The sequence below is a fragment of the Balaenoptera ricei genome, chromosome 2, assembly GCF_028023285.1.
Source record: "Balaenoptera ricei isolate mBalRic1 chromosome 2, mBalRic1.hap2, whole genome shotgun sequence".
In the NCBI taxonomy this organism is placed as follows: Eukaryota; Metazoa; Chordata; class Mammalia; order Artiodactyla; family Balaenopteridae; genus Balaenoptera; species Balaenoptera ricei.
In genome coordinates this window covers 114,843,313-114,868,054 of record NC_082640.1, presented here as the reverse complement: position 1 = coordinate 114,868,054, position 24,742 = coordinate 114,843,313, and the positions used below count along the sequence as shown (strand labels likewise).

The following is a 24,742-nucleotide window of genomic DNA, read 5'->3' as shown; positions in this document are numbered from 1 at the left end:
TATTTATGGCATATAGTGGTGAAATGTATGACAAAAAGAACTCAAAGGGTCAGAAGGAAGACAAATGAAAATATATCATTACAATGTTCATATATGAAGTGGTATAGCATGAATTCAAGGTTGCCTGTAATATGTGAAGGAGGCATATTGTAATCCTAGAGTAATAGCTAAAATAATATAGAGAGATATAACTAAAAGCCAATAAAGAAGACAAAATGAGATACAACAAAATATAGCAGGAAAAGTAGGGCAAAAGAACAAAGAATAAATCACATTAATAGAAATCAAATAGCAATACGATATTCTTTAATCCAACCCTATCAGTAGCTGCATTAAATGTAACTAGATTAAATACTCCAAAGGACAGAGATTGTTAGTCTGGATAAAAATGCAAGACTCAACTTTGTGCTGTTTAATGAGAAACATCTTAAATATAAAGACATGGATAGGAGGAAAGTAAACTTATGTGGGAAAAAAAGATGTATCCTGCAACACCAATTAAAAAAAAGCCTTACCCATGGTATATGCTGTTTAACTTTAGAACTTTTGGCCATCCAAGAGATGAGATAGAGTAGAATAATTATTTTCTTTTTTTCCTTTTGTTTTTTCTATTTATCTGAATAAGAGTGAAGTTGAGACTCTTTATTATTTTTTACATATATTTTACTGTGAATGCTCAGGTCTTTTGCCCATTCTATCAGGTTTTTGGTCTGTTTCTTCTGGATTTAGAGATCTTTGAATATTAGATTAGCTCCTTAATTGTGACATAGGTTGCAATAATTCTTTACAAGTTTGCTGCATGTAATTTGAATTTTCTTACACTCTTCTTTGATATACAAACTTTAAAATTTATTTTTTCAAATCATAATTTATTTATCAGTCTTTCTTTTAAAGTGTATGAATTTAGAGTCATTGCTAGAAAGGCTTTCTCCACTCTCACTTTCTAAAGGACTTTACCCATGTTTATTTCTAGGTAATATATGGTTTTATTTTGTGTATTTCAGTATACAAATATCTTACCTATTTGGACTTTATTCTGGTGGTTTCTGTGAGATACTGCTCCAACTTAATCTCTTAACAAATGACTATCCAGTTGTTCCTAAATCATTTATTAAAAGTCCATCTTTTCCCTTATGATTTGAATTTCTACCTTATTATAAACTTCATTTCCATATATACTTGTGAATGTTTCTGAATTTTTCCATTGTGTTTCACTAGTCTCTCTCTCTGTTCATGATACAACACCACACTGTTTTTCGGAAAGAATTTTTATAGGCGTTCTTAAGATCTGATAGGCTAACCCTCTGCCATACTATTCCTTTTTCTTTTTGACAATTTCCCTAGTGATTCTTTCATGCTTATTTTCCACACAAATTTTAGAAACAATCTAGACCTTGTGTAACACCAGGTGAAAAAACTGGGTGGGTTTTTTAAAATCACATCATATATATTATTTTTATAATCCCATTTATATATTAGCTTTGGGAGAATCAGTACCTTTTTGGTGTAGATCTGTCATATGTGAGAACTAAGAATATCTTGCTGTTTCTAAAGTCTGTTTTTGTGTTTTTCAGAAGTTCTTTAACATTTTGCACAAATAGGTTTTTCACAATTCTGGTTAAGGTTTTCCTAAGCCCCTCATCTTTTTTTGCTGCTACTATAACAGATTTTCTTCCCAGTTATATCTTCAAAGTGGTTATTATTTGTATATATGAAAGGTACAGATTTCCTTTTAATTTTGAAAAAATCTCCAGCTTATAGAAAAGTTGCCACTGCAATACAAAAACTTTTGTCTTCCAGACCCATTTGCTAGTAAAGTTAGTGACGTGATGTTCCATCAACTTCCCAAATACTTTAGAGTGTAATCCCTACAAACAAGGACACTCTTACATAACCACAGTCCTACGATCAAACCCAGGGAATTAACACGGATGCCACCAATACCATCTAATCCTCACACAGTGAGAAACCTGGCTCATTAGCTTAATATGTTGACTTATTTGATTAATCCCCACAGAGATTTATATAACAGATCTCTCACTCATCTTCTCCAAGTGCCTCCCCTGCTTCCCCCAACCCAGGCTCTGGTGATCCACATCAGGCAGCCCCTTCATACCAATGCCCACCTCACCCTATTTATCCTGCTCTGACACATCCTGCCAGACTCCCCTCCCACCCCGCCCCGACTCCATGAAGGCCTTTAAATCTCCCTTGAACTCCGATACCACCTAATAGCCAGTCCCTGTTTGAACACCCTCTTCAACCCACTTGGGCATCCACTCCCTGCCTCACATGTATTCTAATTACTCATCCAGGCTGCCCAGTGCAGGGTGTCCGAGCCCATGTAGGGAGTGTGTCCACACAGGAGAGAGGCCTGGAGTGGGCACGTTCCCACCCCACGCAGGCTTGGCTTGGACACCACGCTCTCATTTACTGTGGCTCCCCTGCCAGAATCCCTACTGAGAGCGTGCTTTGTTTCTTTAAGGTTTTGTTGCTTTTTAAGAGACTTGGGATCAAGATATTTAGAACCAACAATATTTTCAATTCCATGACTCTCTCCTTCTTTTCCGTTATGGGGACATGATCAGGATAATTTGTTTAGCAAATGGTACAGGGACATCAGAATGCAATTCTCTGGTTAGTGGTGTGGGAATCCTGCTTTGGCACCCTGGCATCCATTCTCACTTCACGTGGTATCAGTAATTCATTAAAAAGAGTAACTCTGGGGCTTCCCTGGTGGCGCAGTGGTTGAGAATCTGCCTGCTAATGCAGGGGACACGGGTTCGAGGCCTGGTCTGGGAAGATCCCACATGCCGTGGAGCAACTAGGCCCGTGAGCCACAACTACTGAGCCTGCGCGTCTGGAGCCTGTGCTCCGCAACAAGAGAGGCCGCGATGGTGAGAGGTCCGCGCACCGCGATGAAGAGTGGCCCCCGCTTGCCGCAACTAGAGAAAGCCCTCGCACAGAAACGAAGACCCAACACAGCCAAAAATAAATAAATTAATTAATTAATTAATTTAAAAAAAAAAAAAAAAAAAGAGTAACTCTGGGGACAGGCAAACTTCTTCCATTCTCAGTGCACGTGGGTTGGACAGAGCAGACGCCAACCTATCCAAAGGCACTGACCGAGGCTTAGACGTATCAGTGGTTTCAGTGGCTCTGACTAACCCTCCAGACCCCTAAAGCAGTGTGGCAGATTCTGCTTTGCTGTGACTGCCGTTGTGTATCTCCCATCCCACACGCTCTCCTTACATGACTGCAACATTCCTCCTGCTGGGAGGTGGGGTCTATGACCCTTCCTTTTTAATCTGGTGGGGGCTCTTGATTGCTTCAATTAGAGGAATATGGTAGAATAGATGCTTCTGCCTGGCTCATTCTTTTTTTAGCAGATGCTCATTCTGAGGAAGCCAACCACTGTATTGTGAGGGAGCCAAACAATCCCATGAACTGAGACTACTTGAGGGGACCTGGTGAAGAGAAACCAATGAACAGCAAGCACTAACCACTGGGTAGGTGTGAGTGAGCCTTCGGTTGATTCAGCCTCCAGGATTCAAGCCTCCCTGACACCAAGGGGAACAGAGGGGTGCCATCCACACTGTATCCTGACCAAAATGCAGATTCGTGCGTAAAAGCACTGTTGCTGCTGTTCTTAAACCACTCAGTTCTTTATAACTGGAATAAGCCCTCTTCAGCATCACTCTCACACCATTCTGTCCATCCCATACCAAGGATCTCACCATCTTTGTCTGATCATGATGGCTTGTCTCCTCCACCAGAAGCAAGAGATCTTATCTCCAATGTTTCCCACAGTCTCACACAAAAAAGAGGCCTCAATACACAATCACCCTGGTGATCTAAAGAGAACCAAGAAAATTTATATATTCTTGAATCTATCATCATGAGACCCAGGTTGCTAGGGCTCAGGGACCTGCTATTGGCTGATACAACATCTCCAACTACCCTTACTTGGAGCTGCCTTTCTTGTTTTCTGCTGCTGTGGTGGTGCTGAGCCGAGAGCTACGGGTCCTTCTGTGGTGACTGATAGTTCATGCTCCACTCAGACCCCAGGACTTGATCAGACAGAGCTGTGAGACTTTCAGAGAAACCTCATTTGATAAAGGTCACAACGCCAGAGGGGACACTCAGGGTTAAAAGACCAGAAGGAAGCAGCGGCAGCTCAGATGTGGGCAGCCTTACTGGAGAGATGCTCTCGCTCCTGCTGGCCCTTCTTCTGTCCCCCACTGGGGAGGCAGGTAAGTGACCGTCCTCACCATCAGAGGCCCAGTCCCATCCTGCACTGGAGCAACCCTGGTCAGGTGCTCCACTCATACATGTCCTGGTCCATCTCCAGGAACTTTCTGAACTCTGGTCAAAATCCCTCAAAGACCAGCAAATCTGCTCCCATCTCCCCTCTCCAGCCTTTGGCTCCATGAGCACAGCGGGCAGGCTGCAATCTTTCTTCCAGGGAAAATCACTGGGGGCCATGAGGCCAAGCCTCACTCTCATCCCTACATGGTGTTTCTTGAGTACCATGTTTCAGAGAAAAGTTTCATGTGTGGGGGTCTCCTTGTGCGTGAGGACTTCATGCTGACAGCAGCTCACTGCTGGGGAAGGTGAGGAGCAGCACCTGGGCCCCCACCCCACTGTAGACCCCTCACAGGGAACCCCCTTCTCAGGGGCTGCAGACGTGGGCCGCTAAGTAACATAGGAGAGCTCTTCAGAGGACAGGTGAGCTTTGGGGAGAGAGGAACAGGTCAATGTGAGTGGCCCATGGAGAGAAGGGACTGATCAAAGGTGGGATGGAAGGAAGCTGAGGTTGCACCCTGGAGTCCAGAGTGCAGATGTGAGAAATTCCTGGTTTTCCTTAGAGACAGTCAAGCTCTGTGCAGGACTGAACACCCTAAGTGGACTCCAGGAACTTGCACCCAGCCCGGGCTGCCAGGAATCAGACAGCACAGAGATGCTCAGCCCCAGGTCCCATACCTAGAATTCTCGCCCCTCCAGTCCCGCCCTGTCCCAAGCTGTGCTCTTTCCTTACGGCTCCTGGCCTGTATTTCCTGTGACTCCACCTCCCTCTCTGCTCTCGGTGCAGCTCAATCAACGTCCCCTGAGGGACCACAACATCTACCAGCAGGAGAGGACCCAGCAGGTCATCCCAGTGAGAAGAGCCATCCCCCCCCGAGGCTATGATCATAATAAGTGGGTCAACGCTATCATGTTACTGCAGGTAGGGCACGTGGCCGCACTGGTTCTTGCACACTTTCATCCTGGGGTTTTGAATCCCCCATGACCTCATTCCTGTCCCTCCTTCCAGTACGACCCCTTCAGTTGTCCCAGGGAAGTGAGGAAGGCAACCCCACAACTGTCCCTGAGGGCTTTGTGGGCCAAAAGTAGGTTAGAATGCCTTTCCTCTGCCTTCAGCTGAGGAGGAAGGCCTACCTGACCGCTGCTGTGAGCCCCATCAGGCTGCCCTGGAGGAGGGAGCTGGTGAAGCCAGGGATGGTGTGCAGTGTGGCCGGCTGGGGGCACCTGGGCGTGAACAATCCCGTGGCGGAGAAACTGCAGGAGGTAGAGCTTGAAGTCCAAAGGGATGAGGAATGCATCTCTCACTACAAAGATTACAACACTACCACCCAGATATGTGCAGGGAACCCAAGAAAGAGGAAGGGTTCTTTTCTGGTGAGATCCCCAGTGTTATCCATGCAAAGCCCTGGGCACAGCCAAGCTGTGAGGGTCCGGGGCAGTGGGAACTAATCATATCCCTGTGTCCCCAGCCTTTTCTCCTATCCAGTCTCTGTCCTTTTTCCCTGGGGGCATGGAGACTGTCCCACCATCACATATGGGCAGAGGCTTCCTTGGGGAGGAGAAGGGGAGATTGTCAAGGCCAGGCTGAATCCTCAGGACCAACAGCCCCTGATATCAGTCAGGGCCCCCAACAGAGACCATCCACCCTGGGGCGGCACGGAGGACCACACCTGAAGAAGGTTCGGCTCAGCCCTTCCTCTCTCTGCCCACAAGGCGCCTCTGGGGGCCCCCTTGTGTGTAACGGCATGGGCCAGGGCATTGTCTCCTTTGGAGAAGAGAATGGGACGCCTCCAAATGTCTACACCAGAGTCTCGAGCTTTCTGTACTGGATCCAAAAAACAATGAGCTACTGCAAACTGCAGGGAGCAGATTGAGGTGCCCCTGGGATGGATCCCTCCATCTTCTCTGGGGTGAAGGTCAGAATGGCACTGGGCCAAAAGGGGGCAAAGGGGGGACTGCCTGGAACTTAATAAACTTTCATCTCTTGAGCAGAAATCATTGATTCCTATTTTATTTATTCAAACACATTCATTAGGCACCTACTGTGTCTGGCAACCATCCGTTCACATTTCTGATCTGTTACGGGCTTCCCCCTCCAACACACCACCCACCCTTCCAACTCTAGAATAAAAATTCCTGCTGCACTGACAGCCAGCTCCCTCCAGCCACTCGTCCCCAGTGCCAGCCTCCCCTGCCAGGCTGACCATGGGCTCCATCAGAAAAGGGAGACACCTCCTCAGGAGAACACGACCCTCTTCTCGAGGACCCTCTTATCGCATCCATATGTCCTCCTCCTAATCCACACCTACTCCCCTGCCCCACCCTATCCCAGTGCCAATGTGGCAACATAAGAGAATCCAGATTTGGAAGGAGGACCACCTGAGAAGCTCTGGGGTTGAGGGGGGCACTTCTCAACCCCAGAAACAGAAATGTGGGGAGGCTTTAGAAATGTGTAGTGCTCCCATGCAGAGTTCCCTCTCCACATCAGAGCAGCCAGAGCTCCGAAGGCTGAGAGAGTTTCAGGGGGGCCTTCAGTATTCCCAGGCTCAGCTCAAGTGCCCGTCCCAGCTCTGTCCTGGAGTCCTGAGCCCAGGACCCTGTGCAACCTCTGGTGTCCTGACGGCACATCCTCCTTCGGCCCCAAGTGGCCTTGAAGGCGCTCTTCCATCTTGGTCTGAGCCAGCGTCTCCTCAACTCCCACTCTTTTCACCTATGTGTGTTTAAATATATTTATTTCCAAAGGAAACTCACTGTAATGAAAATTATTGGTTTCAAGGGTATCCTAATGTTTCAAAGGTGTCTATAGCCCATATTTTATTGAGTAAATTTTTTCTTCTATTTTTCAATAATCTCTGAATTTTTAATATAAGAACGTATTCAGAAAAGCAACCTCATTTTTAAAACATGCAGCTTCGAGATGGCTGGGCTGAAGAGAAGAACTGGTTTGCTGAATGTTTGCATGGTGAGTGAGCTTCATCTCTGGCAAAATGTGTTTTGGGTATAAAAGTAACATATATTCATCATAACATATTCATCATAGAAAGACAATTAAATACAGAACATATAAGTAAGAAAATTAAAATTACCAAGAATTCCACCATCCCAAGATCATCATCATTCATACTTAAGCATGTTTCCTTCCCCTCTTTTTCTATAAGTCCATAGAATGCTGTTTCTTCAACTGACTTGGGGTTGGGTTGTTTAGAACTCCTCATGCCTTCTCTGCCATCACTCTTCCTTCTGTCCTCATACTGGTGAGAGTGGTGGATCATCTGCAAATGTTTAGGATTACTATGCCCAGGGCCATCAGAGACGTGGTTCTCTGGACAGAGAATACTTAGTGGGTAGTAATTATTAGGATGACCGGCATCAGTTTCACCTTCAGTGCACACCAGTAAGCAGCACTTCTATAGAGGAAGCCCCTCCCCACTCACAGGCACCCTGATTTGAGTGGGACAGCCCCCATCTCAGCTCGAGGGGTGCTAAATACCTCAGCACAACCCAATCAGTCACTCACTTCCAACGGACCCAGTGATGGTTTGTTTTGGTCAAGTGAATACCAAGTCCAGGAATTTTGTTCAAGATTGTGGGATAAGAAAAGCTCTCTTGGACTTCCCCGGTGGCACAGTGGTTAAGAATCCACCTGCCAATGTAGGGGACATGGGTTCGAGCCCTGGTCCGGGAAGATACCACATGCCACAGAGCAACTAAGCCTGTGCACCACAACTATTGAGCCTGCACTCTAGAGCCCGTGAGCCACAACTACTGAGCCCACGTGCCGCAACTACTGAAGCCCGCATGCCTAGAGCCCGTGCTCTGCAACAAGGGAAGCCACTGCAATGAGAAGCCCGCACACCCCAACGAAGAGTAGCCCCTGCTCGCCACAACTAGAGAAAGCCCGCGTGCAGCAACAAAGACCCAACGCAGCCCAAAATAAATAATTAATTAATTAATTTGAAAAAACAAACCACAAAAACAAAAAACCACCACCAAAAAAAAAAAAGCTCTCTTTGTTGCAGAATGTTTACATTTAAAGAGGCGATTCTAAACACTTCAAAAATATGAGGCTGGGATGGTGGCAACATAAGAAATGGGGTTGCTGCGTGGGGTACTTGGGTATGTCTAGGTCTATCTGCTCCTAAAGCAAGTCCAGCCTCTACCTCACAATGGCACCAAGCAGACCCCCCTCACCATAGTGCTTGCCATCTTGTTCTCTACCCACAGATTCTAGGTCTACTCCAGCTGACAGCCAGCCTCTCAAGGGCAGGAGCTGTGTCTCTCATATTACACAATAGGACCTAGCCTATTGTGTAATTATTCAGGATTTCACCAGAATCGAAAAAGAACCAAGAGTCGAAAAATGAAGATATTCTTGATTCAGTCACTGAGGGGCTTCTGGGACCCAGCCCCTGTGCTGGCTGAACCACAGCCTTCACTTTCTTGTTCTTTCTTCTTGCTTTGTGACTCAGCGGTGGGAGTACAAGTGTGGTGACAGTGTCGTTCTCACTTAACCCACGGCAGAGAACGTGGACGACCACATTGCATGCTGACACCCGGCTCGGGGGGAGCACAGGTCTGGGAGGTCTGTGTGTGCATTGAGCCTGCCCTTCTTCCTTCCACTGTGTTTTGTGTCTGGAAGAAAGAAACACCAGCAGCTCCAACCTAGGCAGAACTTTGGGGAAGATGCAGCCTCTCCTGCTCCTAATGGCCTTTCTTCTGCCCCCCGGGCTGGGACTGGTGAGTGACAATCCCCATTCTTGAGGCCAGAGCCCATCTCACTAAACCTACTGTAGTCCTGACCCTTCTGCCCAGCTCAACTTTCTCAACCCCAGCTCCCGTCCCAAACCCAGACTAACAATTTCGATGCTGCATAGACACTCAGCGAGGATGGATGGCAGAAAGGAAGGGTGGGTCTTAGCCTAAAAGCTCTCGTGGGTCTTAGCCTCTCTCTCACCAGCAGGGAAAGTGGGTTGTGTATTTGGCAGAGGATGTGAAGCTACAAAACACAGGTAATTAAAATCCCTCACTTCAACCCAGGAATAGGCAGCTCAAGTGAACCCACTATAGTATAGGAATTGTCAGTGGACCCAGCTTAAGAACCAATGAAATTTCTCAGTGCCCTCCACCCCTCACTCCTGCCCAGGAGAGGAACCCAGGGGGTGATTGATCAGAAGTGGCTAGATGACAGCACCCAAAGCTCTCCGGGTGACTTGACTCTGCCCCAGGACCCAAGCAGCTCATTTTCTGCCCCATCTCCCCCACCTCCCAGGTCCTTGGCTGTCCCACTGCCTTTGGCAGTGCTCTCCCCCAATCCCTATGGCCTTGAATCCCACCAGCACTATCCCCACCAAACCTCAGCCTAAAGCTAATTGGAGGCTATTCACTCTTGCAGCCAAAAAACATTTACTGAGATCCTAGGTTGTGTTAGGCCCAAGGACATGAGGATTTTAGAAAATCCAATTCCGTAAGCTCATAGGTAATTATTAGAAAATGGCACAAATCAAGATGTTAGCAGAGGCTTAGAGGGGTCCCGGAGACTCAGCGGGAGTGAGGGCTCATCAGGGAGTCCCGTCCACGATTCTCTGGGCCTCCACCATCCGGAAGGCAGACCCCCCCTCCTCCACACATGTGTCTGATGCAGGACCTGGAGAACAAGCACTGACCCCTTTCTCAGAGGGAAATTCTGAGGCTTGAGGTTCAGAAAAGGTTATCCTGCTGCAGTGAGAACCTGGGGGACTCTCCCCCGGTGTCTGCAAGGCGCTGTCAACCCACCTCGACTGCCACCTCCCTGAACCTCCATCCTGACCACAGCTCTCCCATCACCCCATCTTCCAGCCTTTTCTTTCAGAGGAGATCATCGGGGGCCACGAGGCCAAGCCCCACTCCCGCCCCTACATGGTGTTTGTTCAGTCTCTGGATAAGGAGAGTTGGAAGAGGTGCAGCGGTGTCCTCGTGCAAAAGGACTTTGTTCTGACGGCTGCTCACTGCAGAGGAAGGTGAGGGGCAGCGGCCAGCCTACCCCTCCTGAGACCCCGACAGGGACCCCGTCCTCTCCACAGGGGCTGAGCCCAGGGGAACCCCTCCCTCACCCTGAGATCGTGGTAAGTCAGGACCACAAGACCTCATCAAACAAGCCATCTTAAGAGCCGCACTAGGGTGACGAAAAGCTGAGAAATGGGGCAGGTAAGTTTTGAGGTCAGAGGGTCAGAGGTGAGAGCAAGAGGCAAGGTTGAGAAGCGAGGGCCCACACGGGTCAAATAAAGCATCAACGGAGGATGGAAGGGGGCACAGAGAGTGAAAATCCAAACTCAGAGTAATTTCATCATATTGCCTGAGAAAGCTCCCAGGATCCCTGCCCTCAGGTCATTGAGAAGCACAGGGCACAGAGTCCCCCCAACTCCTGCTCTGCTCTCTGTGCAGTTTAATCAACGTCACCCTGGGGGCCCACAACATCAAGAAACAGGAGAGGACCCAGCAGATGATCCCAGTGAGACGAGCCATCCCCCACCCAGACTACAGTCCTAAGAACTACTCCAATGACATCATGTTACTGCAGGCAAGGAAACCTCCCCACTCCTCCTGCCCTCCTGGGGACAGATCGTTTCCCCTCCACTACCGCCTGTCCCTTCCCTCCCTCCCATCTGGCTGCCTGACCAGTCCCAGTGGCTCAGGTGAGGGGGGTGGTCAGTGCGGCCTCATCGTGGCACCCAAGCCCAGAGACCATTGGCTGAGCTGGACTCTTGCCTCTTCCCATCAGCTGGAGAGAAAGGCCAAGAGGACTGCAGCCGTGAGACCCCTCAGCCTGCCCAGGGGCAAGGCCCGGGTGAAGCCAGGAAAGGCGTGCAGTGTGGCCGGCTGGGGGCAGGTGGCTGTGGGCACTCCAACCACCACCCTGCAGGAGGCAGAGCTGACGGTGCAGGAGGATCCAGTGTGCAAATCCCTCTTCCCCGGCTATTACAGCCAGGCCACCCAGATTTGCGTGGGGGACCCGAAGAAGGTGAAGGCTGCCTTCAAGGTCAGGTTCCTCGCATCTAAGCACACAGGCCCCGGGGAGAGGATCTTGGGGAGGTCTGGGAAGGGGACAGGCCACATCCTCATCCTCAGCTTGAGAGCTTGGGCAGCCAGGTCCACTAATCCAAAATTTAATTCTCTCCCCTGAGTGGATCAGGGTTGGGGGTGAGGAAGGATCAGTCATCCCGTAGCTGCGTTATCACCAGAGTTTCCATGAGGACTGACAGAAAGGTAGACCTGAGTCGAGCTGCAAAGAACAGTCAGAGCCAGGCTGGACCCCAGGAGCGAGGGAGGTGACCAGGCCTCCTCTGGCCCAGATCTTCCTCACAGCCCCTGACAGAGACCACCCAGGCTGGGGTGGCAGGGAAGACAGGACCGTGAGGAGGCCCACTCAGCCCTTCCTTTCTCTACCCACAGGGTGACTCCGGCGGGCCCCTCGTGTGCAAAAAAGTGGTCCAGGGTATTTTCTCCTATGGAAAAGTGAACGGGAAATCTCCAGGAGTCTTCACCAAGGTCTCACACTTCCTGTCCTGGATAAAGAGAACAATGAAGCGCCTCTAACAGCAGCTTGAGACTGACCTTTTTCTCTGCTGACCATCATTCTGCGGCAGCGGCAAGAATTCCATAAGGCTTAGCAGTGGGATCACAGGGCCACAATAAATGGATCTCTAGAGTGATTACGACTGAATTCCTATTTATTCATTGAACCACCTCAATATGCAACCACACTGCTCCAGGATGCCCTCTGCTGTCAGTTCTGGGTTTTGCTTCCCCCTTCCTCCCCAGCCCTCACTCCTCCCTAAATCCCATGCTGTCTGTATAGAGTCTCATTGATTTCTCAATCATGCCTCTTTGGTGCTTAGCCTTCTGTCAGGTCTGAGTCTAAAGTGAGGTCCATTAAAAAGGACAATCTTCTCTCCCCCAAAATGGTCCTCTCTGGGCCTTAGAAATTTCTTACCTTCTCTAAGCCAACCACTGTCACCAACCCCTCTTCAATTTGGCAGAACAAAGAACAGGTCAGAGGAAGGAAAATAACTCCAGGGACCTAGAATGTGAGGGGGTCATGCCATGGACACTCAGTTTCCTGTTTCCAGGGCCTCTCTCTCCAGTGAGGGCAGGCTTCTCCCGTAACCAGGACCGTCTAGAGCTTAGGAGGCTGAGATGTTCCCATGATGGCCCTCAGCCTCACTGGGGTCCCATCTCCCTACTCTGCCCTGGGCCCAACATGGGACTCAGTCAACCTTGCTCCCTGTCTACCGTCCCACACCAGCCCCTGTTTTCTATCTGAGTGCCCTGGCCACCAGCTCCTTTCCATTCCAGCTCACGCTGTTTTGAGCCAGCCTCCCTCTCATCTCCCTAACAGAGCTCCCAGGGCCCCATGTGAATTCTCCTCCTTTGCCTGTCCCCTCCAAACCTGACTTGCCAGCCAGTACCTGTTGCTTATCAGAGGAGCCAGTACCCATCTCCCACCTGGGTGGGGCCATCTCAGGCCCTGGATCCAACCCAGCATCCTCCAGGGGCTCAGCCACCTCCAAGGCCTGTGTAGTCACTCAGCAGCCTAAGCCCTTTTCCGCCTGGCCTGGCCTTGGACCCCTGACTCTCCCTGCTGACAACCAGGTTATGGCAGCCTCGTGAGCCAGAGGGACCCGGGGCTGCTGGGTGGGAAAGTACCACTTTGCCATCCATCAGTAGATCAAATGTTGACCTCTCTCTGTACCAGCACATAACAGGGTCTGTATCTGCCATTGGGAAACTTACAGTGATGAGAAATTTCCTCTAAATTCCGTTGGTTCCTCTCCTTCTACTAGGAAGTTCAATTTGACACAGATGGACCTGTATTTGTAATCTGGAAGAAATCTTGTCTTGAAAATAATTAAATTCTCTGTATTTTAGCTGGATTGCACATTAGAGTTTTACATGCGTGATCTTGTTTGATTCCAGAAGGGCAATGTGAAATTGGAAGAGGCTTGGTGACCCACAGGTCCTGGGGTTTCCAATCTGTGCTCTGTGGAGTCCATGTCCGGAGGAGAGGGAGGGAAGAAGGAAAGAGGCAACCAGAACAGCCTGATCTTTAGTTATATTACATGTGGAGGCATGAACCTCAGTCCACAAATCCATGAAAAGCCACATTTAAAGGGTAACACAGTTCACTGTGACCCAGATGTCCTGTATCCTTCAAACAGCACCACCAGTGCATTGGAGGTGACAGAAAACAACAAATTCACGATAACTGGACAAACACTGAATAAAGTGAGATCAACATCGTGAATGGAAGGAATTTCACTAAAAAGAAAAACAAATCGCATGAATATGAAAAGCAAAATTCAGCACATTGAAAACTAAGGTGAAAAGCAAATAAAAACTTATTTTTTACACAAGACAGTCCCTACATCCATCTGCCAAGTCTTCCCTGGAGCCGGCAGAGCACAGGTGACAAAAGAGCTGACTACATGCCTGGAGGTGAGCAAGCGAACAGTAAGATGTGCATGAGCCAAGGGACAACTTCAGGTCACAGCAGTAAACGACGACACTCTTAGGAGAAGCTGTCATACAAAAGGAATGTAGAGAGCCCAGAAAGTCAGCCATGAAGAGCTTCATGGAACCCCAAGGTGTAAGCCGGAGCCAGCAGCAGATCCACCACCACAGGCAAGGGTGTGTGGCCTTGAGGGACAGTGCCTGATGGGTCACTCTTCCCCCTTACACCTGATAGAAACACTTGACATAGTGTGTGTTTAGGGGGGTTATTCATATCGATGTTCATCACACAATTATTTAATCATAGATCTCAAATTAGAATCAGTATTAATGTCCAAAATAGGGAGATGGTAAAATATGGCACATTCACATTATATATTATGTAGCCATTAGCATCTACATTATCCACCGCTCTAGAAAACTAGGCTAAGAAAACAGAAGAACAAAAACTAAGCTGAGAAAACAAAAGAAAGTAAACTAGGCTAAGAACATTAATAGGCAAATCATAAATAAACTGAATAAACACTTGGGAAAAAGTGAAAGCTCACTAATTAATCAATGCAAATTAAAATATTAATAATTTTTGCTTATATAATTGAGAAGGATTGACAAAAATGATAATGATATGCAGAATGGACATCGAGAAAATGCACTATCATACCTTGTACACAAATATCTTTAAGAAAAAAAAAAAGGAAAAAAGGTGTCTGATGTAACCATCAACCACACGGAGAAAAGTGGAGAAGGTAATGCCTAAAAAAGTTACACAAGTCAAATCTTAGAAATACTAATTAATCCAACACTAACTGGGGTTTTGCTTTTTAGAAGTTTCATAGCTTTGAACACTATGGAAACTTTAAAGTCATGATATAGAATTACAATTGCCACATGAAAGAATGTTCATTAGATTTAAGTCAAAAGCAGGTTAAGAGCAGCATATACTGCAGTCAATTTTTGTTTATACATACATTTTCCTTTTAGGCCTTTCTTCCTGCACATCCACTTATCTAATTTTTCTACAACATTTATGTATGATTTAGATAACTTAAGTGCCTGTTTATTAAATATGAAGAGATTCTAAAATGATCTTCACTAATAGATTTTTTTTTTTTTAAATAAATTTATTTATTTTTGGCTGTGTTGGGTCTTCGTTTCTGTGCGAGGGCTTTCCCCAGCTGCGGCAAGCGGGGGCCACTCTTCATCGCAGTGCGCAGGCCTCTCACTATCGCGGCCTCTCTTGTTGCGGAGCACAGGCTCCAGACGCGCAGGCTCAGCAATTGTGGCTCACGGGCCCAGTTGCTCCGCGGCATGTGGGATCCTCCCAGACCAGGGCTCGAACCCGTGTCCCCTGCATTGGCAGGCAGACTCTCAACCACTGCGCCACCAGGGAAGCCCAGATTTTTTAATAAAATGAGGAAAATGTTTGTTGAATGAACTATAGGATCCAAAACTGAATGTACTGTAATCACATCTATAAAAAATACACATGTAAAAAATCTGGATGGAAATACATCCGTTAACAGTGGTCAGTTGGATGGTGAGATTAGGGCTGACATTTTTCTTCTTTCTGTTTTTATTCACTATTTAAAATTTATCATTAGTAAAACAATTCTATTTTTAAAAACATTCCATGTTAGAAAAAGGCTGGCTTAAGTAAGTTGGCACTTGTTAGTTAAGATAACCCTGACAATTCTAACAGATAAACTTTAGCATTTCGTGGCTAGCACAATAGAAGTATATTTCTTGCTCAGGCACAGTCTATTTCTTGCTCAGGCACAGTCCAAAGTGAGTATTCCTGCTGAGCAGTGCCCCCTTCCACTCTCAAGTGTCCCAGTTGGGTAATAAATTACATGGTCAGCCTAAGATTATGAGACACAGTCTCAGTTCCCTAAAGATGCTTCCAAGTTCCCTGTGTTCATCTGTGTCAAATCCTGGAACGGGAAGAAACTAGATGGTCAGGCATGGGAGTTTACAGCCCAGCTCTGGAAGGGGCTCACAGCGTTTCATTCACATCCCATTTCCTGCGACAGTGACAGAGTCACACCTACCCTCAAGGTAGACTGGGCAGTGCAGTTCACCTATGTCCCCTGGAAGAAGAGAAAACTGGTTTTGCTAAGCTGCCAGATCTTCTCTACCACGGCGCTTAATACTGTGTGCTGTTTAAAAGGATCATGGGCCCTAAATTTTTTTTCTGCTTATTTTTTTATAGAAAAATCAGATTTAATTAGATAAATTTTCACTTATTTGTTTTTGCTTTTAGATTTTTTTATTTATGTCTTTTTATTGAAGTATAGTTGATTTACATTATTATATTTGTTTTAGGTATACAGCATAGTGATTCAGTATTTTACAGATTATACTCCATTAAAAGTTATTACAAGGGCTTCCCTGGTGGTGCAGTGGTTGAGAATCCGCCTGCCAATGCAGGGGACACAGGTTCAAGCCCTGGTCTGGGAAGATCCCACATGCCGCGGAGCAACTGCGCTCGTGAGCCACAACTACTGAGCCTGCGCGTCTGGAGCCTATGCTCCGCAACAAGAGAGGCCGCGATAGTGAGAGGCCCTTGGACCGCGATGAAGAGTGGCCCCTGCTTGTCGCAACTAGAGAAAGCCCTCGCACAGAAACAAAGACCCAACACAGCCATAAATAAATAAATAAATAAATAAATTTTAAAAAGAAAAGATGACTACTATCTTAAAAAAAAAAAAAGTTATTACAAGATAACGGCTATAATTCCCTGTGCTGTACAGTATATCCTTGTTGCTTATCTATTTTATACACAATAGTTTGTACCTCTAAATCACATACCCCTAAATGCCACTCCCAGCTTCCCTCTCTCCTTTGGTAACCACTAGTTTGTTCTCTATATCTGTGAGTGTGTTTCCACTTTCCATATACATACATTTGTACTATTTTTTAGATTCCACATATAAATATCATATAGTATTTATCTTCTAACTTATTTCACTAATCATAATATTCTCTAGGTCCATCCACACTGCTGCAAATGGCAGAATTTCATTCTTTTTAATGGCCAAGTAATATTCCACCGTATATGTATACCATATCTTCTTTATTCATTTGTTTAATTGGCACTTGGGTTGCTTCTGTATCTTGGCACTTGTAAATAGTGCTATTATGAACACTGGCGTGCATGTATTTTTTCAATTAGTGTTTTTGTTTATTTTTCTGGATATATACCCAGGAATGGAATCACTGGATCATATGGAAGTTTTATTTTTAGCTTTTTGAGGAACCTCCATACTGTTTTCCATAGTGGCTGCACCAGCTTACATTCCCACCAGCAGTGTAGGAGAGTTCCCTTTTCTCCACATCCTTTCCAACATTTGTTATTTGTGTTCTTTTCGTTGATAGCCATTCCAACAGGTATGAGGTGATATCTCATTGTTGTTTTGATTTGCATGTTGAGCATCTTTTCATGTGCCAGTTAGCCATTTGTGTGTCTTCTTTGGAAAAAAATGTCTATTCAGGTCTTCTGCCCATTTATTGATTGGGTTGTTTGCTTTTTGATATTGAGTTGTATGAGCTGCTTATATATTTTAGATATTAACCCCATGTCAGTCATATCATTTGCAAATATTTTCTTCCATTCCATAGGTTGCCTTTTCTTTGGTTTCTTTTGTTTCCTTTGCTGTGCAAAAGCTTTTACATTTAATTAGGTACCATTTGTTTATTTTTGCTTCTATTTCCTTTGCCTTAGGAGATAAATCCAAAAAAATATTTTTACAATAGGCAGTGTTCTGGCTATGTTCTCTCCTAGGAGTTTTACGGTTTCAGGTCTTACATTTAGGTCTTTAAACCATTTTGAGTTTATTTTTGTTTATGGTGTGAGGAAGTGTCTAATCTAGTTGTTTTACATGTAGCTGTCCAGTTTTCCCAGCACCACTTGTTGAAGAGATTGTTTTTCTCCATTGTAGACTCTTGTCTCTTTTGTTGTAGATTAATGGACCATAGGTGCATGAGTTTATTTCCTAGGTTAAATGGACTGTAGGTGCATGGGTTGTATATTCTATTCCACTGTTCTATGTGCCTGTTTGTATGCCAGTACCATGCTGTTTGGATTACTGTAGCTTTGTAGTACAGCCTGAAGTCAGAGAGAGTGATAACTCCAGCTTTGTTCTTTTTTCTCAAGATTGCTTTGGCAATTTGGGGTCTCTTGTTGTTCCATATGAATTTTAGGACGGTTTTTTCTAGTTATTTGAAAAATGTCATGGGTATTTTTTTTAATGTCAATTTCTTATTAATTTATTTATTTTTATATTAATTTTTGGCTGTGTTGGGTCTTCGTTTCTGTGCGAGGGCCTCCTCTAGTTGTGGCAAGTGGGGGCCACTCTTCATCGCAGTGCGTGGGCCTCTCACTATCATGGCCTCTTTTTGTTGCAGAGCACAGGCTCCAGATGCGCAGGCTCAGTAGTTGTGGCTCACAGGCCTAGTTGCTCCGCGGCATGTGGGATCTTCCCAGACCAGGGCTCGAACCCATGTCCCCTGCATTGGCAGGCAGATTCTCAACCACTGTGCCACCAGGGAAGCCCCTGTCATGGGTATTTTGATAGGGATTGCATTAGCCTGTAGATTGCTTTGGGTAGTAAGGTCATTTTAACAATATTAATTCTTCCAGTCTAAGAGTGCCAGATATCTTTCCATTTCTTTGTATCATCTCCAATTTCCTCATCAGTGTTTTATAGTTTTCTATAGGTCTTTTACCTCCTTGGTTAAGTTTATTCCTTAATTTTATTCTTTCTGATACAACTTTATTTTTTTAATACCTTTATTGGAGTATAATTGTTTTACAATGTTGTGTTAGTTTCTGCTGTACAACAAAGTGAATCAGCTATAAGTATACATATATCCCCATATATGGGCATCCTTGACTGTGAGTTTGTCATAAATGGCCTTTATTATGCTGAGATGTGTTCTCTGTATACCCACTTTGCTAGGAGTTTTTATCATGAGTGGATGTTGAATTTTGTCAAGTGCTTTTTTTGTGTCTATTGAAATGATCATTTGATTTTTATCTGTGCTTTTTTAATGTGGTATATCACATGGATTGGTTTGTGAATGTTGAATGATCCTTGTGTCCTGGAATAAATCCAACTTGATCACATTGTATGATCCTTCTTATATATTGTTGGATTTGGTTTGCTAATATTTTGTTGAGGATTTTTACATCTATATTCTTCAAAGATATTGGCCTATAATTTTTTTGGTAGTGCCTTTGTATGGTTTTGGTATCAGGGTAATGGTGCCATCATACAATGAATTTGGGAGTGTATCTTCCTCTTTAATTTTTTGGAATAGTTTGAGAGGGATAGGTATAAGCTCTTACTTATATGTTTGGTAGAATTCCCCTGTGAAGTCATCTGGTCCTGGACTTTTGTTTGCTGGGAGTTTTGTTAATTAGACATTCAATTTCACTACTAGTGATCAGTCTGTTCAAATTATCTGTTTCTTCTTGACTCTGTCTTGGCAGGTTGTGACTTTCTAGAAATTTGTCCATTTCTTCTAGGTTGACCAGTGTGTTGGCACGTATATGTTTGTAGTATTCTCTTATGATTTTTTGTATCTCTGTGATGTCAGTTGTTATTTCTCCTCTTTCATTTCTTTTTTTTTTTTAATTAATTAATTTATTTATTTTTAGCTGTGTTGGGTCTTCGTTTCTGTGCGAGGGCTTTCTCTAGTTGTGGCAAGCGGGGGCCACTCTTCATCACGGTGCGCAGGCCTCTCACTATCGCGGCCTCTCTTTTTGCAGAGCACAGGCTCCAGACACGCAGGCTCAGTAGTTGTGGCTCACGGGCCCAGTTGCTCCGTGGCATGTGGGATCTTCCCAGACCAGGGCTCGAACCCGTGTCACCTGCATTGGCAGGCAGATTCTCAACCACTGCGTCACCAGGGAAGCCCTCATTTCTTATTTTGTTTACTTGGGGCCTCTCTCTTTTCTTCTTGGTGAACATGGCTAAAGGTTTATTAATTTTGTTTATCCCTTCAAAAAAATCAGCTCTTGGTTTCATTGATTTTTTTCCCATTATTTGTTGTCTCCATTTTATTTATTTCCTCTCTGATCTTTATTATTTCCTTCCTTCTGCTGACTTTGGGCTTTTTTTTTTTTTTTTTGAATGCCTTTAGATGATAGGTTACCTTGCTTATTTGAGATGTTTCTTGTTTCTTGAGGAATGCTTGTATTGCATTAAATTCCCTCTTAGAACTGCTTTTGCTGCATCTCATAGATTTTGGAGTGTTGTGTTTCCATTTCATTTGTCTTTCTTTACACATGCAGTGAAAAGACAATGGTGGTGGCAACACAAGCTCATCAGTAGAAGTTCCCCAAGGAGCTTCCAAAATGTCCTTCTAAGAGTGATGTTAAAACAGCCCTGATGATGTCCAGAATGCCTCAAGAGTACACTGGTCTCCTACAAAGCCAAGACCAACCATGTTGATTTTGACCAAAGAAGCAGCAAAAGAGGGAAGGGGAAGTGATCCAGCACCATCTGGCAACTGCCTGCCCAGAATATTTGGATTGTTGGTGGTGTTTGGAGCCCAGGGAAGATATGGGAAACACCCTATCTAATGTCCCAACATCCCAGAGAAGAAAAAAATTGTAACTTATGGAAATGTAATAAAACAGTCCGAAGTAGATGTAAGTAGCTATGGATATTGTGAAATGTATCACAGTCTTATTTGTTCAAATATCACACTTTCTTTCATTAAAACAGAAAATAAAAGCATATATACCTCTCTCTACTGTCATATATCCCCTCTCCACCCAAATGTTCTCTCTAATCCCTGACCTCTGGCTTTTGTTTCTCTCTATTTTAATGTCAAAGCCATCAATACTTTTATTGATGATTAATACTTTTATGTAACATATTTTAAATATTTACCTATCATGAAGATATTGTTGCATTATATTTTCAAATACTTATTCACACTTGGATCTATAATCCACCTAAAATGGATTATTGGGCATGGTGTGAAATAAGGGTCAGGTTTTTTTTCCATGTATAAATTTGTGTTCTTATAGGACACCATAGAGACATTTATTGTCCTAGCACCACTTATTGATGAGAAAAAAAGAAAATAGTCTTTCCCCCAGTCTCTGCCATAAAACCTCCATCATAAACCAAGTGTTCAATATGTGTGTATCAGTGTCCATATCTGTGTGGGATCTCTATTTCTTGTCCCTTAGTCTATGTCTCTATGCCCTCATCAATACCACACTATTGTCATTACTATGACTTCATTTGCTAAAGCAAGACCTCCCATCTTATTCTCATTCTTCAAGACTGTCCTGGCTAATGTGGGCCATTGATTTTTCCACATCTATTTAGAATCAATTAAGTTCTATGAAATACATCTTGGGTGCAATGAATCTATAGATCACTTTTTGGAGAACTGACATTTTAAAAATATTTTCTCTTCCAAACATGAACATAGAATATCTCTAAGCTTAGGTCTTCTTAATATAATTCTATCATTATCACCAAAGAGGTCTTGCACATCTTTTTTTAGATTTATATTTAGTTATTTGATAATTTTCATGATTTAAACATTAACATTTTCAAATTTCATTTTCCAACAATATTACAGTATATATCAAAATATGATTAAAGTTTAAGTTGATTTTGTATCCAGCAAATTTGTCAAACTGTCTAATTAATTGTAATAATTGATCTGCAGGTTCTTGAGCATTCTCTAGGTACACTATAATATCTCAAATATTCAAAGTTTTATTTCCTCTTTTCCTGACCTTATGCCTTTCACTTCTATTTCCTGCTTAACTGCACTGGGTAAAATCTATAGTATAATACTGAAGACAAATGGTGATTATGGCTATCCACGTGTCCTTGTATTTTTTTGCTCTCAAACAAAAACATTGTGTGTTTCAGCATATAATGATTGCTTGGGGATTTTTATGGAGACATTTAATCAAATTAAAGACATTCTTTTTTTATTTCTAGTTTGCTAGAATTTTAATTAATGAGGGTGAACTTCAGAAATTGCTTATTCTGTTTTGCTTTAATTGAATAATCATTTTATCAATCAATGTATTGTGTTATAGCAATTGGGTTTTGAATGAAATGCCACCTACTCCTAAACCCAAATTAGTCCTGAGATAATATTTTTCCTTATTGAATGATTTGACTTACCTCAATATTCAAGTGATATTAGCCTGAAATATTCCTTTCCCATACTGTCTTCACTGGGTTTGGCATCGAGGTTTTGCTAGTCCCATAAAGGAGATCAGTAGTGTCTACTCTCCAGAAGACATTATATAGTGTTCTTTGACTATTTTGTAGAGATGTTCAGTGAAGCTTTATGAGCGTGAGGGCTCTCCTTGATGGAATGTTTTTGAAAACTGAATCAATTTATTTGTTTATAGGAAAATTCAAACTTCTTGGGTACATTTCATTAACTTATATTTTTAGGGATTTGTCAATTTAATGTATATTTTCAAAATTATTGCCTTCCCAATGACATATAAGATAACATAGATATGATTTATACATATACACACATATCTCCTAGATAGAAACCCTTTCTCAGTTATTGCAAATATTTTCTCCCACCCTGTGGCTTTCCTTTTCACTATCTTAATAGTATCTTTGATAATCAGAATTTCACCTCTATTCATATTTACCCAACAAATTTTTTCTTTCTTTTTTTTTTTTTAATTTTTATTTACTTATTTATTTATTTATGGCTGTGTTGGGTCTTCGTTTCTGTGCGAGGGCTTTCTCTAGTTGTGGCAAGCAGGGGCCACTCTTCATCGCAGTGCGCGGGCCTCTCACTATCACGGCCTCTCTTGTTGCGGAGCACAGGCTCCAGATGCGCAAGCTCAGTAATTGTGGCTCATGGGCCCAGCCGCTCTGCGGCATGTGGGATCTTCCCAGACCAGGGCTCGAACCCGCATCCCCTGCATTGGCAGGCAGATTCTCAACCACTGCGCCACCAGGGAAGCCCCCAACAAATTTTTTAAATAGATCAATTTATCCATTTTTACTTTGTAATTACTGAAGTTTAGTACTTTTTATATCTTAAATTTTTTCCCAATGTCAAGTTTATAAAGAAATTCTCCTATCTTCTAAAAGTTTTTTCTTTAAATTAATTAATTTGAGGTATAAAGTTAAATGGTCATTTTATTTTTATTCATACATACTCAACAAATTTTACTACAAATTATTTTTAACATTATTAATCATTTTGAACTCGTTTTTTTCCCATTATGTTTTATATTTTGACTCATTATTGACACTTGACCATTGAGCAGTATAGGAGTTAAGAGGATCAACCCTCCACCCAGTGGAAAATTCAAGTAAAACTTAGAGTCAGCCCTCCGTTTTGCGGTTTTGCATTCACTTATACAATCAACCATGGATAGTGTAGTATGGTATTATTTACTGTTGAAAAAAACTCGTGTAGGACAAGAGACAAGACGGTGGAGTAAAAGGACTTGATCTTACCTCCTCTAAAGAAAACACCAAAATCACAACTAACTGCTGAACAATGATTGACAAAAAAGACTCGAACCTACCAAAAAAAATATTCAACACAGAAAGACAAATAAGAAGCTGCAATGAGATGGCAGGAGGGGCACTTACACAATATAATCAAATCCCATACCCACCAGGTGGGCAACCCACAAACTGGAAAATAATTATATTTCAGAGATTCTCCCACAGGAGTGAGACTTCTGAGCCCCATATCAGGATCCCCAGCCTGGGGGTCTGGCATCAGGAGGAGGAGCCCCAAGAGCAATAGACTTTGAAGGATGGGGGGCTTGAATGAAGGAATTCCACAGGACTAGGGGAAACAGAGACTTCACTCTTGGAGTATGCATGCAAGGTTGCACATGCACTAGGACCCAGGACAAAACAGTGACTCCATAAGAGCCTGGGTCAGACCTACCTGTGGGTCCCGGAAGGTCTCCTGGGGAGGCAGGGATCAACTGTGGCTCACTGTGGGGGCAAGGACACTGGTGACAGATACCCAAGGGACTCATCAGTGTGAGATCTCCCAGAGGTTGCCATTTTGGCACAGAGACCTGGCCCTACCCAACAGCCTGCAGAATCCAGTCCTGGGACACCTCAGGCCAAACAACCAAAGGGTGGAAACACAGTCCAACCCATCAGCAGACAGGTTGCCTAAAGTCGTCCTGAGCCAAGATCTGTCTATAAACACACCCCTTGACATGGCCCTGCCCACCAGAGGGAAAAAACCCAGCTCCACCCTCCAGTGGGCAGGCAACAGTCCTGCCTACCAGAAAACCTGCACAATCCTCTAGACCAACCTCACCCACCAGGCAGCAGACACCAGAACCAAAAGGAATTACCATCCTGCAGCCTGAGGAACAGAGACCACAAACACAGAAAGTTAGACAAAAAGAGATGGCGGAGAAATACGATCCAGACAAAGGAACAAGATAAAACCCAAGAAGAACAACCAAGTGAAGTGAAGATAGGTTATCTAACTTAAAAAAATTTCAGAGTAATGAGAGTAAAGATGATCCAAGATATAGGAAAAAGAATGGAGGCACAGACAGAGAGGATACAAGAAATGTTTAGTAAAGGTCTAGAAGCTTTAAAGAACAGAGATGAACAATACAATACAATACAATAACTGAAAACTACAATACAGTAACTGAAATAAAAAATACACTAGAAGGAATCAATAACAGAATAAATAAGGCAGAAGAATGAATAAGTGAGTTGGAAGACAGACTGGTGGAAATCACTGTTGCAGAACAGAATAAAGAAAGAAGAATGAAAAGAGATGAAGACAGTCTAAGAAACCAACATTCACATTATACGGGTCCCAGAAGAAGAGAGAGAAAGGAACTAAGAAAATATTTAAAGACATAATAGCCAAAAACTTCCCTAACATGGGAAAGGAAATACTCAAGCTCAGGAAGCACAGACAGTCCCATACAAGATAA

General features: G+C 44.0%; 2 protein-coding genes across 3 annotated transcripts; both read left to right on the top strand.

Moving 5' to 3' along the window:
• Positions 1–4,204: 4,204 nt before the first annotated feature.
• On the top strand, positions 4,205–6,179 carry LOC132360132 (mast cell protease 3-like). Its single transcript, XM_059915219.1, has 6 exons — positions 4,205–4,253; positions 4,466–4,613; positions 5,005–5,227; positions 5,315–5,341; positions 5,422–5,568; positions 6,060–6,179. The coding sequence occupies exons 1-6, from the start codon at positions 4,205–4,207 to the stop codon at positions 6,177–6,179; spliced, it is 714 nt and encodes a 237-aa protein (XP_059771202.1).
• Positions 6,180–8,946: 2,767 nt separating this feature from the next.
• Positions 8,947–11,972, top strand: LOC132360564 (granzyme H-like). Of its 2 annotated transcripts, none has more exons than XM_059915649.1 (5): positions 8,947–9,042; positions 10,141–10,301; positions 10,726–10,861; positions 11,063–11,302; positions 11,734–11,972. In XM_059915649.1, the coding sequence occupies exons 1-5, from the start codon at positions 8,989–8,991 to the stop codon at positions 11,875–11,877; spliced, it is 735 nt and encodes a 244-aa protein (XP_059771632.1). In that variant the 5' UTR covers positions 8,947–8,988; the 3' UTR covers positions 11,878–11,972. The 2 variants fall into 2 exon arrangements, with proteins under 2 accessions (XP_059771632.1, XP_059771631.1); XM_059915648.1 differs by having other exon boundaries at positions 11,063–11,320.
• Positions 11,973–24,742: the final 12,770 nt, after the last annotated feature.